Source organism: Phodopus roborovskii, unplaced genomic scaffold (genome assembly GCF_943737965.1).
Source record: "Phodopus roborovskii unplaced genomic scaffold, PHOROB, whole genome shotgun sequence".
Taxonomy (NCBI): domain Eukaryota; kingdom Metazoa; phylum Chordata; class Mammalia; order Rodentia; family Cricetidae; genus Phodopus; species Phodopus roborovskii.
In genome coordinates this window covers 11,576,646-11,592,010 of record NW_026126470.1, presented here as the reverse complement: position 1 = coordinate 11,592,010, position 15,365 = coordinate 11,576,646, and the positions used below count along the sequence as shown (strand labels likewise).

The following is a 15,365-nucleotide window of genomic DNA, read 5'->3' as shown; positions in this document are numbered from 1 at the left end:
GTTTCAAGGAACAGTCATCAGTGAGCGGCTCTTATAGGCAAAACTGAGCAAGAAAGGAATAAGGAAAAAGACAGGATATCTATTAGGAGAGTGATCAGGGAAGTAAGCATAGGGGACAGTCAAGGTGGAATGAGTTAAAGCATACGAAGACTAAACCAGATGTGGAATGTACTCATCAAAAGAAGAGAGCAAAAGCACCTGGTAAACGCTGTGATATGACATATGGAAAAATCGGTTGTTTTCTGAAGGAGATTCATATGATTTTACATTCAACTTTAAATGTTCTACTTAGGACATGGTGCAGAAAAGAGATATTTGCGTCAAGACAAATTTAATGATGAAGAAAAGTTCAATGACCACTAAAGGCCTACTGAAATGTGCCAAGTGAAAGATTGGCAACTTGGACCAGAGAAGGAGCGGTGGGTCAGGTGAGCAGCCAGATTTAGGATACAGCGTGAAGTGGCAGTGGGCTAAGTTTTGGAATTGGCAGAGAACAGAAAGAAATAGCAATGGAATAAAAAGGTATGATGCCAAGTTTCTGGCTTGAAGAATTAAAAAATTAAAATGCCACTTATTGAATTAGAAAACATGATGGAGAAGAAAGATGGAGGACATGGTGAGGAATTGAATGAATAACATATTGAAGATATGTGTTCAACACAAAACACAACTTACAAGGATTAGAAATATCAAGTTTACATAGAAAGTATACTAAAGCTGAAGGAATGGATAGAAACAGAACAGAATAGAAGTAAAATGTTTCCTCTTTATGAGAAAGATGAAAATGAAAGGGCAGAAGGAAGGAGTAAGAAAATATACAAAAAAAAAAAAAAAAAAAAAAGGTGAAAATAGAGATGCCACAGCAGGGTACCATGTTCTGGGATTAAAGAGAAAATTAAAAATCTTCCAAGGAGGTTTAGGGATGTGGCTGTGTTAAATGATTCTAACAATTTGAGTTAACCAAGAAAAGCCACTGTACTTCAGGTATTAAGGTCAACAGGGGCTTTACCAAACACACTTCTTAGAAGAGAGATAACTTCTTGGATGAGGTAAGAAAGCACCAAATTTAAAGCATTAGACAGTGTATCTATAGGAAGCATATGCAAAGATAACTACAGGGAGGTGTAAAGAAACTGGTTAGTATCTCCTTCTAGACTCTTATATGTTTAAGCCCACTTCTAACTTTCCTCAGTTGTTATTGAAACAGTTTCAGTCCACTTCAAATATCACATCAGTCAATTTTGAAGTATAATAAAAGCAACTTGTTTGTTTTATTAACAATAGAAACTATGTGTGGGTACTAAATTAACGTCTGTTTCCCACACTGTAAACTACATAAGGCAGAATTAATGTAGGGTTTGTTCAATTTGTGGTAATCAAAGGCACAAGGGACTGTTTAGTGGATAGTGTTTCTCCCCAAAGAGCCATCTTCAGACAGATTTAAGTCTGAGTTGAGAGGTCTATCCATACAGTATAGCTCCTTCCACATGCTCCTGCCTAACGCCAATCTCTTCCTATAAAAACGTATGAGTTCCTTCAGTACTGGCTTGCTTAGGACACAGTTTCTGACTAAGCATGTGCCTCCAAAGGAGTAAGTTTCAGGGAGAAAGTAGACATCTATGAGCTGACATCATTCCATGAAATGTAACATTAAATCTGGGTCAATCAAGGCTACATTTATCTGAAGTGAATGACCCCAGTAAAAGAAAACATTCAGCTTCTATTAACGACAACCACAAGTGAGGTTATAACACAAAACGAAGTTAAATGGAAACATTCAATTGGATTACACTGTTTGAAATACACATGAAGATAAAATATTCATTTTTACCTTGAAGCTGCAAAAAAGCTAGTGATTTGGTACCCAAAACTGGCATAGTAAGCATGTTCCATGATCGCCATCAACTGAATGCAGTTGTATCCTATGTACACAAAGCCCAAAGAAAGTCAAAACTACATTTAAAATAGAATGAAAAATGGCATGCTCGGAAGACATTAACATTTACAGAGAATCTGGAAGTTCTAATCATCATGCAACCTTCTACTACTTTGACATAATTTACACTTGTCTGACCTCCTAACACAATTGGACTAATTCTGTCTAACTATTTGAAATGTCTCCATTTTAATGTGCATTGAATGATATGCAAATGTATATAATTTTGCTTTGGAATATTAAACATGAAAATCTGCATATGCTAAACTTCAGTTTTACTTGTAATATTCATATTGAAAATTATGAGGCTAAATAAAAGTTACTGATTGCATGATGTACACCTTTTACTTGGCCTCTTTTCATTATGATTCAGACATTTTACCATATAGTTTAAGAAATATTGTCAAATTCATTTTTTTTCTACAAAGTAGTTCTTATGAAGTCAGAAGTAATGTCCCTAAGGGATTACTCTAAAGTGTTAAGTGTGTTTCCGGTGCACACACAGATATAGGACAAACCCACAGCTTTTCTTTCCTCATCTGAATATGTTTTTTTTCTCTAATGGTAAATGAAGTCACTCAAAAGGGAGGGATTTTCCATTAAGTATTTACAAAAGCAGTAGAATTAGCCACAAGTAAATAATCAGAAAAAAAGACAGAACCTCTTGACCTTATAAAACAATAAAAAGAAAATCACTAAAAAAAATCTAATTTTGTTTTCTTCCAAGTATAATTTTATCTTTTATCACATATGATATGGTTGACTTGGGACAAACATACTAAATATTCTTATTATATTCCTAATGCCCAATTTATATAAGATTCAAAATTTTCTTAGAGTTCATAAAATCAGATTCACTAATAAGTCATTTAAATATATAACCGAACATGTGAGAAAACCAAACTTCGTATTAATTTCAATCTCTTCAGTTGCTGTGATGTAGCTTCTCATGGCTCAATATTAGTGTGTCACAAATTCTGTCACAGTTACAAATAAATTCAGAAGTAAAAATTTATATATTTAAAACACTTCTGGAACACATCACTGCTGAATTATTGCAAAAGGAAAATGATTTACTTCTATCAGACCTAACAAATGTAGGTATAGAATCTTTATCATGATGGACATCTTTCCATATTATCCTAGAGCAGAACTGGGAGTTTTAATTTCATCTCCATTATATAACGTAGTATTTTTTTAGAGCGCCACCTCACATGTCTGTTGTTTATTTGAATGGCACTAATCATGTCTCCCTTTGTGCTCTCTATCTGTGGTGCTGGGCAACTCAATGTTACAGAGAAACATTTGTGTGCTGCCAGGTACAAATATTTTATTATTCCATAATAATGAAAGTACTTCTTCAATGGTAAATGTAACATAATACCTATCCACCAATCCTAACAATAAATGCAATTAATTTCAGTTTCTGGAATTGCAGCTGAGTTCACAATCACAGATAATTAAGATCTATACAAAAGTGAGAACTTTAACCCTGACTTACATTTAAATTGTTCCTCTAGCTAAAAACTAAACTCCCTGGCAGCAGTGATACAATTAAATGTACTTTGTCTTCCTGTCTGGCTATTGCAGCAGGCACCAAATATGCTGCAAAAATATCTTTATACTGCATTATCTATTAAAAAATATAGGTATAACAGCTATTGAAGCAGGCCAACTATGATTCCTTCTCCTGCCGCTCTGAAGACAGACATGTCTGATATATGAATATCTCAATGTGTTTCAAATGATGTCCAGAAATGTTTGTGGAGAAGTCATCCAGAAATTGACTGTATAATATCTGACCCAAAATGAGTTCCAGACACCTTACAAATACTACATTATTTTTTTCAATAAAATACTAAAATGGAGCGGCTATTATCAATGACCAAGTCAAATGATAAAGGTTATCTTCTGTACAAAAGTAATTGCACTTGCATATTTATCTACAAATTGGAAGCCATCAGTTAAATTGAAATTGGAATATCTTGAGTGCTTATGCCCTATCTTATTCCATTTCTCTTTGCTATGCTATCACTGTTACAGAGCAATTGGAGAAGTCTAAAATAAAATGCATTTCTATTACATATTTAATCTCTTAACACAAAAAAGAGACACTTGTAATTAGCTTTTCTAATAAGAGGACCTTCTCATTAAAATTTTATCAGAATAAAAATCTCAATTATTACTTACCAAGGTCTTTGATTCTTGGTAGTACGTTGCATGTAAAATGTTTATAAGAAGCTATTTTTCCTTCATGAGAAGATATTCCTACATGAGATTCATAAATTCTTAGACTTCTTGGTTTCTTAGGTCTGGAATGCTTGAACTGTAGAATACGGAATTACAAATGGAATTAAACCAAGCACACTCAGTTGTGACACTAACTAATCAAGTATGTGAAATAAAACAGTGGATAAATTCAGAGAAACACTTGTGATTGATTATTCTCCCATATCAAAAGCAATGACTGCATACAATATGCTTCTTAATCATCTACAGGACTGTATTAATGAGCTCACTTAAAAAATTTTCATGTCATACTTAGCTCATATGGAATCACTGATTGGAGATTTTTTTTTTTTTTCTGTTTTTACTTTTTTGAACCTATGCCATAAAAAGAAAAATGGAATCCTGACTGGCATATATAATTGGATCATTCACTTATTTAATAAAAATCATTCATTACCAAAATCAAGTAATACAAATGACTGAAAAACTGGCTCTAAAATACATGTATCACATTTGACACATAATCATAAACTATCCCCTAAATACATGCGATTGTTTGCCATGCCAATGTCCTTTACATAACTACACTAATCCATCTTCACACACGATAGTAAGCAATGTTATATTACTTAAATCTTTGTAAGTTTGAAATATAACTCTAAATATTAAGATTCCTTCCTGATAACTATAGAATAATTTACGAGGGAGAAAGAAAACATTACTTCTATGTTTAATTGAGTATGGAAGACAGACTCTGGTAGAAGATGTATAACAGGAATGCTGTCACACAAAACACTAAGCACACAGTGAAGAAAGTCTTTGAGTGGTGCTATAAAAGCTATAAAATATAAAAGTCAATACTGACATAAGCAAATATTTAAATCGCTGTTCTCACTTTATATGGGTCTTCTGGATCCCAGTGTATCCAATCATAATTCACATTGTCACTTTCACGAACCACATACTTGGCCCACGGTGAAATGCGATACAAGATCTCACCGCTTTTACTAGTAATAACAACCTAAAATGAAAACGAGATGGTACTGATTTGAATTGGTTCACCACTCTAACAGAGTACATAACAGTTAATGAGCACAGCTTTATGCAGGAAAGCAAGTCAGTTAAGAATTTAGGTGAGTTCCCAGATTAGCATCCACAAGACTACACTTGAATTCTTTGCTCATCAGCTATTACTATATGATCCTTAAAGTTATGTATAGGTTGCATATTATACAATTCTCTTCCAATTTCCATGATTGCAAACTAACCATTAGAATAGTTAAACATGTTGTAGATGAAAAAAAAAAAAAAAAAAAACCACACACACACACACAAAAAAAAAACAAGACTATGTGGACGTTGTTATCAATAAGTCAATCATCCACAGGAAATATTTCTCTTCTTCTGGATTGGAAATAGAAAATTATACAGCCATCACTTCCTATACTCCTTTGTGGAAATATATTATAACATTTTTCAGATGCTGAATGAATGGGTATAATGATTTAACACTTGATATGCATATATATACAAACACGTAATTAAAGAGTAAGTCATAAAATGGACATGAAATACTATAATCACAGTCAACGAATAATGTTCTTGTATATAGTGTTTCTCAACCTTCCGAATACTGCAACCCCTTAATACAGTTGTTCATGTTGTGGTGACCTCCACTTCATAACTAATTTGCAATTAATAATGCAAATATCTGATACGCAGGATATCTGATATATGACCCCTATAAAGGCAAGCAATTTGTGAAATTATAACTTTATAACATTGCATAATTATTTTAGCATAGTCTTATTTCATGAATCAAAAATTTTATGTAACTTAAGTAACAATTGTAATCAAAGGACTTTATCAGAATAAAGGAGTCAATTAAAAAAACTCTTTTAAGTGCACAAAAGTCAAGTTGACTTAAATGAACTTTAGAAAGTCAAATTTTATTTAGAGACTGCAATCTGGAACTCCAATACATAATATAAAAAGGTTGGTAAATGGTCAGTATCTTTAAAAGAAAAAAGAACGAAAGGAATCAGTGATCCTTCATGCAAGGAATATGTTTTGAGATCTTTCTTGCAAATGAATGTCTTCCCATGCACTGGAAAATTGCTGAAGTAAGGGTTCTCTTCAGGTGGCCAGCAATTCCATAAAAAGCAGTAACAGCCTCAGCTGGTTACACCAAATCAAGCATTAAAATATTCTCAGAAATGTTACTGAATGTAACTCCAGTTTCATGACTGAACATATAGCAGACAAGCAGAAGGAAAAAATGAAAGTATTAAATAATATTCAAGCTGCCAAATTAAACCACAAACATTTAACACAAACTTTTGAGAGTGAAACAAAATGATATTGATTAAAGGAACTATTTAAGGAATTAAGGTTACAAATGACACAAAAGCATTTTTAATCTATGCTACCACCTCTTTATTTCCTCCTGTACTCCAAATTTTGTGACATATGACTAAAATAGCAAACACAAAGGAAAACAATACTTTCACAGATTTACACATAAACATAATGAACATGTACATCACATGGCTACCCTTCAGAAAAGATATGTTACAGGACACAGGCTGCTAATTTCCAAGCTGTTAACTATTTAGGAGCTGAGTTATGCTAACTGTAGAAATTCCAGGAAGAGCACAGTAGTGCCTGGGGTTGTCCTGTAATCTACTGAGTAGTATAAAAATATCTTTATCTCACAGTAAGGACAGCCTAACCTGTGTAAGAGTTTGCTCTAACATGCCTCGTGCATATGTCTGCATATTTGAATAGCCAATATACTGAAATAAGTTCTAAGGCCCCTGTCTCAATGCAGGTACCAAAACCATAGATTTTCAGGAAGGATCCACATGGTAAAATAAAATATGATTTCTCAATCTGACCTCTGAAAACCATGGGTGGCACACACATAATCTCTCTCTCTCTCTCTCTCACACACACACACACACATACACACACACACACACACACACGTATACACACACACATATACACATGTACATAGATAAAATCAAATTCATGTCAAAATATGAAGAAGAAGAGGCTTTTCTTTTGTTGTTGTCATGTTTTGTTGTTGTCATGTCTCTATGTAGCCCTCGATGGCCTGAAACTTGCAAGGTAAAATACGGTGACCTCAAACTCAGAGATGAAGCTACCTCTGTCTCCTCTTAAGTGCTGGGATTAAAGTGTGTGACACCAAGCCCAACACATGAAAAAAATGAATGAATAAATAAATAAATAAATAAATAAAGTGTTTACCACAGAAAATATATTCTTTTTCACTTTGGTTTTTGAAATAAGGTCACACTTTCTAACCCATGCTGATCTTGAATTTACAACTGCTTAAGTCTAAGTCTGCAGGCTACTGAAATTCCAAGTTGGTGTCGCCATATCCATCAAGCCATCACATTCTGAATTTTCTAATTAAAAGGATGAAAATTCTAAATATTTTCTAATATTTGAATGTATTTCATTGTGAACTTTAATGGAGGGGGGGGGGGGTTGAGTGAAGATAGCCACAAAAATACTAAGGTACTTGTGATGGATAAAAGTTCTTCTCTATTTGATTAAATCTGGAATCAATTAAGAAGAGCTAAGGCTGCACACAGCTCTGAGCTCTGAGAGGCCATTTCTAGGAAGAAGGAGTGGAGGAGCTGGTGGCACCTTCCAGTGGTCACCAAGATCTGAAGTAGTCACAGAGAATGGAATGGCAAGAGGCTGACTGGCCTGGCCTGCCCTCACTCCTTCCTGCTGAACATATTAACTGAAAACAAATCTGCAAATTGAACTTATTATCATCAGGGGAGAAAAAATATATATATATATATATGTGTGTGTGTATATATATATTGTATATATATATATGTGTGTACATATATATATATATATATATATATATATATGGTATATATATATATATATATATATATATATATATATATGGTAAAGAGCACCACCATATAGGGAAAAAACAGAATATTTTGAGGCAAAATATTGAGTACTTTGCCTTTGTCTTGGCCCCATTTATAGAGTTACAGGCATAAGCACTGATCTCTGTAGTATAGGAGGAAAGAAACCACGGAATACTGTCAAAGGGAAAGGAGTGGATAGCAGTAGTGTTTCTCCTAAAGGCACGACCTTATTTAGAATGATTGAGAAAGTATAGGCATTCCATTCCTATAAAATAATTACTATCCCCCAAGGTATACACCCAGTTCCCCAATCTTTTAACCCAGATAATATGTATTAGGACTGTTTGTTTTTCCCCATCGCTGAAACAAATATTAACAAATAAACACCATGCAGAACTGACAAAGTTCTTGCTTCATTGCAAGTTTATTACCTGAACAAAAACCTTAGAAACGGAGGGATGCTGGCACAGAAAGACAAAAACCAAATGGATTATTTGTGATTTAGGAAGCAGGCATTGATGATGAATTCCCTGAGCAAGCTAGGATAACCACTTCTAAAAGGGTTTAAATATCCAAGATATTGAAAGATCAATAGAGTAATAAAAGAAAAAAAGCCATGGAAAGTGAGAAAAAAAATCAGTGAGTTTTCATTATTGAAAAACTGAGCATCCGATTTCCTGTTCCACCTTCCACAAAGTGGGCTCGTGGACCAGTGAGACCCAGAAAAGGTTTTTAGCACCCAGGAGGTCACAGATGGCTGTTCCATGGCTGTCATCATGCCACAAAATGAATATATTGACCTACACTGTAAACACTATGGGTATCGTTTGGATAACCATAAGAAAAAGAGAAAGAAAGTTGGGAGGTCCATGAACATTCAAAGAAGGCAAAAAAAAAAAAGATTGTCCTGAAGGCTAAACTCTGTTATGGGTAGCTCTTTTAAAGCTCTACCACTCTACCACAAATAGTGCCATGCTGGGAAAAGACTATAAGGTGCATGAAAAGAGAAACACCAAATAAAAGGATGATGAGCAGACCCCACAAGGAGCAGTACCTGCCAGTCTGCTGGACAGAGAGAAATAGTCTAGAGCAAAAAGGACTTTCCAACATGATTAAGCAGAAATGAAAAGAGAAGGCAGGAAAAAGGGAAGTCCCTCTACACAAAGTCTGTGCCCAAGGAGAAATAGAAGTACTGAAAGGAAAAAGAAAAAAAAAGAAGGCACGGAAGAGGATGGTTACTAAAGTCAGCTTTGTTGGTGATGGTTCTACAAGAAAACTGCCTGAATATGAAAGGTTCATTAGGTCAATGGGCCTGCACTTCAAAAAAGCCCATGTCACATATCCTGAGCTAAGGTCCATAGTTCAATTCTCAGTACCCATGGAGTTATCCAGGTTCACAGAATCCTAACACCTTTTCTGGTCTTCATGGACATCAGCACATGTGTGTACACACCCACACACAAAAACAAACACCCATACACAATTAAAAGATAAGTCATTATAAAGAAAAGATGTCTATATAGCAAAAAACAAAGCATGAGAGTCATTTTTTAAAGCTGCATATTCCTAGAGCACAATAGAAGAAAGCATTCAGTTCCTCAGACTTAGAATCACACTTAATATATTATAAACACAGTGATGGATGAATGAATAAGGATTATAAAATAATTTAAGGTATTTGGGGTACATGAAAACAAAGACAAAAAGGCTTAGTGGTAAATTGAAAGTATTTCTAGAAAATGAAATTGGGCAATAGATTTATAGAGAGCCTAATAGTCTAGACAAATGTTAGTCATTTATATAAGAGCTAAAAAGAAAAGAATCCTTTCTTATTTTTATTTTTGCATACTACATTATATATCCAATTTTAGCCATAACAGAAGACAGCCTTACAAAGAATGATTTAGATACATGGACCTGTTTTGACTGTGAAGCTTCTGGTTCTCAATACAATAGGGAAATGCTAGCCATTTATACATGTCTCCTGAAAGACTTTTCTGTCCTAGATATGCAGTCAGAAATCACATAAGAAACATTTCAAATTATTATTGTCTGAGTCCCACATCCATTTCCCCCACTGACTGTCTCCTGCCTGCTTCTCTTCATCGGGGTTCTGGGTTCTGTAGACATCAGTCATCTCAAGGAAGCCAAATATTAACTAAGAAAAAGAGAAAATGCTTACTGGTAGCAGCATTCTGAAAAATTAGATGATCAGTTTTTATTTTGTGAAAGGATGAATGTGTAAGAAAAGAAAACTAGCACCAGAGTATTATGGAATATATTTCCTACTGCCCTGAAAATAAATTCACTTTTCCAAACAATATACTACATTTTTTCTAAAAATTGGAGTGTTACTTTGTATTTGAAGTTTGTTTCACATATTTTTAAGAATTATTTGATGTTTTTCTATTTTTATATGAACACTAATTATACCAATTTAAGTGTCTGAAACAATGCAAAATATAATTCACCATAATCACAAATTAATCTCACATAAATTAATAAAGCTCCTTGAGCTCATTCCTAAATATATATTTGGTATGTGTAATATAAATCATTTATTTAACACAGCATTTCCCAGCATGAGGCCATGCACTTACATGAGCCCATGAGACCTGTTGATGGTTCTGGTGCTACACTAAACTACCCGACTTCAGGAAATGTCTTAATCTCTATACAATGTGCTATTGTCAGACTTTTCTGTGGGCCACCAGCTCACTCCCAAATAATGACACAGAGACTTATTAATTATGGAAGATAGACCTTAGCTAAGGCATATCCCATTGGCTTTTATAACTCAAACAGTTAAATTAATCCATTGATATTAATCTATGCTGTCCCTCCTGGTTTTTAAACTTTCATCTCGAGTCTCCTGTTTCCTCTCCATCCGGCTAATGACTACACCCCTTCCTTTTCTTCGCAGAGTTCTCTCTGTATCTCTCTCTCTGTCTCTCTCTCTGTCTCTCTTTCTCTCTCTTTCTCTCTCCCTCTATCCCTACCCCTCTTCCTCTCTCTGCCCAAAAGTCTCACCTATACCTCCTGCTAGCTAGTCATTTCCTTTTAGTACAGCAATCCCAGCAATACATTTTAACACAGTGTACAAATATGCCAAACAATATGCCGCAGAGGTCATTCTACAAAGCAACTGTCATTTTCAAGATGAATTATTCCTATGTCTGAAATTCAACAAGTTCCTTTTCAGTGTTTTATCTTTCAATTAATTCATAATTATTATTTCAAAGTTTTAGCAAAGACTGTCTCTTTATGGAGTAATCATCCAGTACCCCAGAAGGAAAAACATTGTAGTTGAGAGAATACAAAGCTTCTAGTACCATTTTTCTACTTCATGGAATATGGCTATAGTAACAGGACCTAAGAAAAATCCAGAAGACGGTAATAAGTACATAAAGTATATCATACAGTCAATCATTTTAACCTAGGAGCCTTGATTGGTACCTCGTTTAATAAAATACCATCTTCTTCTTATGTACAGAGTGGGAAACACGATGAAGCAGGCAGCCCGTGAAAATGAAGTGGCTCACAGTATCATCTATATTCCTATTCACACAATCCTAAATGGGATTACATACACATTCAGAATTAGTAGTCTTGCCAAAAATAACCACAAAAAACTCCTTCAAATTACATGCCTTCAAAATTCAAGTTTGAAAATGTATGCATAGTCTATGAACAGTATTTCAATGATTATTGAATACAAAGTATGACAGGTATTGACAACAAACACAAACACTCAGCAGAAAGGATGGAGAATGAGGACTATTTTTCTCAGCTCAGGACTGCACTGTGAAACAACCCCAGCTTAAACACTGAAAACTCATGATTAAAGCAAGTGGAAGAGGAGCTTCTCAGCATGCAGACTCACAGGAAGAAACGCTGAGAACAATGTGGGTTAGAGAACCAAGAAAAAACAGAGAATGGCGTCATTTACAAAATTAGATGTTCAAGAACAGAATGTGTTTGTGTATAGACAAATCTACAAATCTACATGGGCCTGAAATAGTCAAAAGTCTTTGGAAACAGAAAACAAATTCTTTAATAAGTAGCCATATTGTTTATGTAAATACTGGTTTAAGCATGAGTTCCCATCTCAGAAATAAATAGAAACAGCTGCTGCTCAGTGGGAAATGACTTTACTAATATAACAGATTTTCCTACATGACAGAAGACAGAGCTTAGAGCACACCTTACAAATGCTTTTAGTATTCATCAAATATTTGCCTAAACCATCCCATGTACAATTATGCATTTCCCCATTATCATGTCTTGAGATTTACTGGTGACTCTAGGCTTGTGTATCCGATGTTTGCTTGAAAGAGTGGTGCATGCATTCACACGAAGGGAGGACTATAAAAAGGGCTGTCTATAATCACAGATGCAAATCATTACAAATCATTGTTTCATTACCGTGACCTCTTCCAACAAGTGCCCATGACAGCTTATAAATGGGACGTCAGTCAATGACATACAATTAATTGGCCCTCACAAACCAGCCATAGGTAGCATGGTGATACAGTAAATCTACTGTGATACAAATATGAAAATGTCAGTCATTAACAAAGGTAAAGCAAAGCATTAACTATCTAGTCTTCAATCTATAATATTTCATAACACTCTAGTGTATATACTAAGAAGCTATTTTAAAATTCAGAAGCACTTCAGAAACATATCAAAATAATCATATACACTTTCATTGTTGTTATATTGCATTTAGTTTCTGTAGGATGACACCGTATTTTCAATCTCATAAGAATGTTTACTTTCCAGTAAATTTGGAAAGCAATTTATGAAGATGAAAGAAATAAATGAGAATCACCAACATGAAGTTAGACACAAATACAATAACCTTACTCTTGTAAATATTTTCTTTTACATTGTATTTATAGCAGACTTCTTTACTGTTTACTTTAATGCTTTTTTTATTTCTTTAAATCTGAGTCACTTTACCCTCATCCTTTATAGATAATCCTCATTTAGTATGAAACTCAACACTGTTGAACACTTTAGATGGTAATAATACAGCAGGTCTAAGGTCCAGATACACAAAGAAATAAGATGGGGAAAGCAGGGTAGGGAAAGAATGGGTTATTGTAAATCACAGTACTGAACCATGTAAACTTCCTTTTTTAAAAAAAAAATGAGAAAGCAGATTATGGTGAAATACTGAGCTACTTAATGAGACGGACATATAAGAAACATACTAATATGAAAATAAACATTTATATTTTATAATATTCACACCAATATACAGTGCTTACCAAATTAAATATAAGCCCCTGGTATTGTAAGCATCACTGTATTAATGTAGGCATGGGTTCATTAGCTATATAGTTGATTCAAGTAAGTAATTTACCTTTTAAGGGATGCGTGATACACTAAGTGAGATGGAGAACAGTATAATGATATTTTTATGATAATAAATAGGATATAAATACAGAAAGAGGAAAGGCACGGAAAAACAGATTTATACATGTTTAGCAGTGGAGTAGGAAGAACACCCACAAATGTTCCACAAGTTGATGGGTGATGGAGAACAGGCCTCTGATCAGTATATTCATCTCCTTCTTTGTTTAGGGTCTTTGGAATAGACATTGTAAAGTTTACTTTATGATTGCAAAGTAATAACAACTACCTTTCTTAAAATGGAAATGGAAGTATTTGACATAAAATAAAAGAGTTGCTTGGGTTCAAACACCATCAGTGAATGGACTTCTCGATGTTGGAAGAAACGTACACGTGCTTTGGAGAGCTCGGGTTCTGTCTTCATTAGTACCAGAATCTCTCCCAACAGTGGGGCACCACACCAAGGGAAATAAAGGATTTGACTTCTTCGTGCTCAGAAAGAAGAGCAAAAAGATGAACTGAAACATGAAAACTATTTACTGTTGATCTGAATGGCATGCTTTGGCGTTCCAAGAGAAGGAGCTGGATGGAACTCCACTGCCACAATAATGATAATGTGGCGCTTAAATGATAAATTCAACACATACCTGTGTGAGTGAGGGAAGGTAATCTTGAGGAAGACTCAAATTCTGAGTTCATTTAGCCTTTTAAGTTTAATTGCATAAAAAGTACAGCTAAATCAATGAAAGATCATGGTCCACAATAAAAAAGAAAAGTTCCAAATTTACTGTAAGAATTAAGTTGAAAAATAAAACTAGTATGCAAGCCTTGTGCTTACATTCTTTTTTATTTAAATTAGAAACAATCTTATTTTATATGTCAATCCCAGATCCCTCTCCCTCCCATTCTCCCATGCCCCCCAGTGATCCCCACCCCATCCCTCTTCTAGTGTTTATACTCTTAAACTCTAGAATTTGCATTTTTAAGTATTTGAAGAACCTAAGACCTCAGATGTTACAGATGCTTTAAAAAAATGCTTAAAAAATGGGTTCCAATTATTAGTTGAAAATTCAGATTTCTTACTGTTCAGAATACAGGCAAAAACTAATCAATATCTGGCAGCAATTAAAAAGATACTAAAAATGAACTGTTCTTTGTTGGATCTCCTTGCTGAAAATGATGTCCATGACACTAACTAAACAAAACTGTGCAACACTATCTACAGTCTTGTAAAGCACTGCAAATAAAAACATCTCTACTGATCTTATATTTATACATTAAGCAAGGATTGCTAATATATTTTTAAACAGGCATCAGGTAATATTTTGAAGTTTATACTTCACTATCCTGAAGAGGTACATTATATTGACAAGCTATATCACCCATCAAAATTCAAGCTCATTAAATATAAAACAGAAGTTATAGTCAGAGATGATTTCATAGTAATGCCTTGCTGAGAAACTATTGGATCCTTGTGAAGATAATGCATACATATATGCATACGTATATGAGTGTGTGTGTAAAAGAGAATATTAATATATAATGATATGTAAGAGAATAGGAGAAAGAAATGGGTGGGAGGACAGAATAACAGGAGAATAATATTTAAATCATATATAAATTCTTGTTGATGACAGTATAAATCCTGACATTGCATTGTTTACTGGAAAAGCCTGCTTCTAGCTGTGATGTGGCTCAGCCCTAGCACACACCTTTAACCCAAGTGCTTTCTGCTTGAATACTGTAAACAGGATTAAATAAAATCAACCATAGTTTAAAAGCCAAGGCAAGCAACCAGTTGAAAGGAAAAAACATAGCAAGATAGAGGGAGTCAAAATGACAGAGAGATGCAGAGGAAGTAGAAGGGAGGGGCATTAAGTCTGAGACAGTTTAGGAGAGACATTTGGGACATC

At 34.3% G+C, this 15,365-nt stretch overlaps 1 protein-coding gene across 1 annotated transcript in view; it reads right to left on the bottom strand.

Moving 5' to 3' along the window:
- Gbe1 (1,4-alpha-glucan branching enzyme 1) overlaps positions 1–15,365 on the bottom strand; it is a 215,415-nt gene that overhangs the window by 104,659 nt on the left and 95,391 nt on the right. The window contains exons 4-6 of the mRNA XM_051191744.1: positions 5,061–5,186; positions 4,127–4,262; positions 1,832–1,922 (exon numbers count right to left, since the gene is read on the bottom strand). Coding sequence (XP_051047701.1) covers positions 1,832–1,922; positions 4,127–4,262; positions 5,061–5,186 — 353 coding nt within the window. The remainder of the gene's footprint in view (positions 1–1,831; positions 1,923–4,126; positions 4,263–5,060; positions 5,187–15,365) is intronic.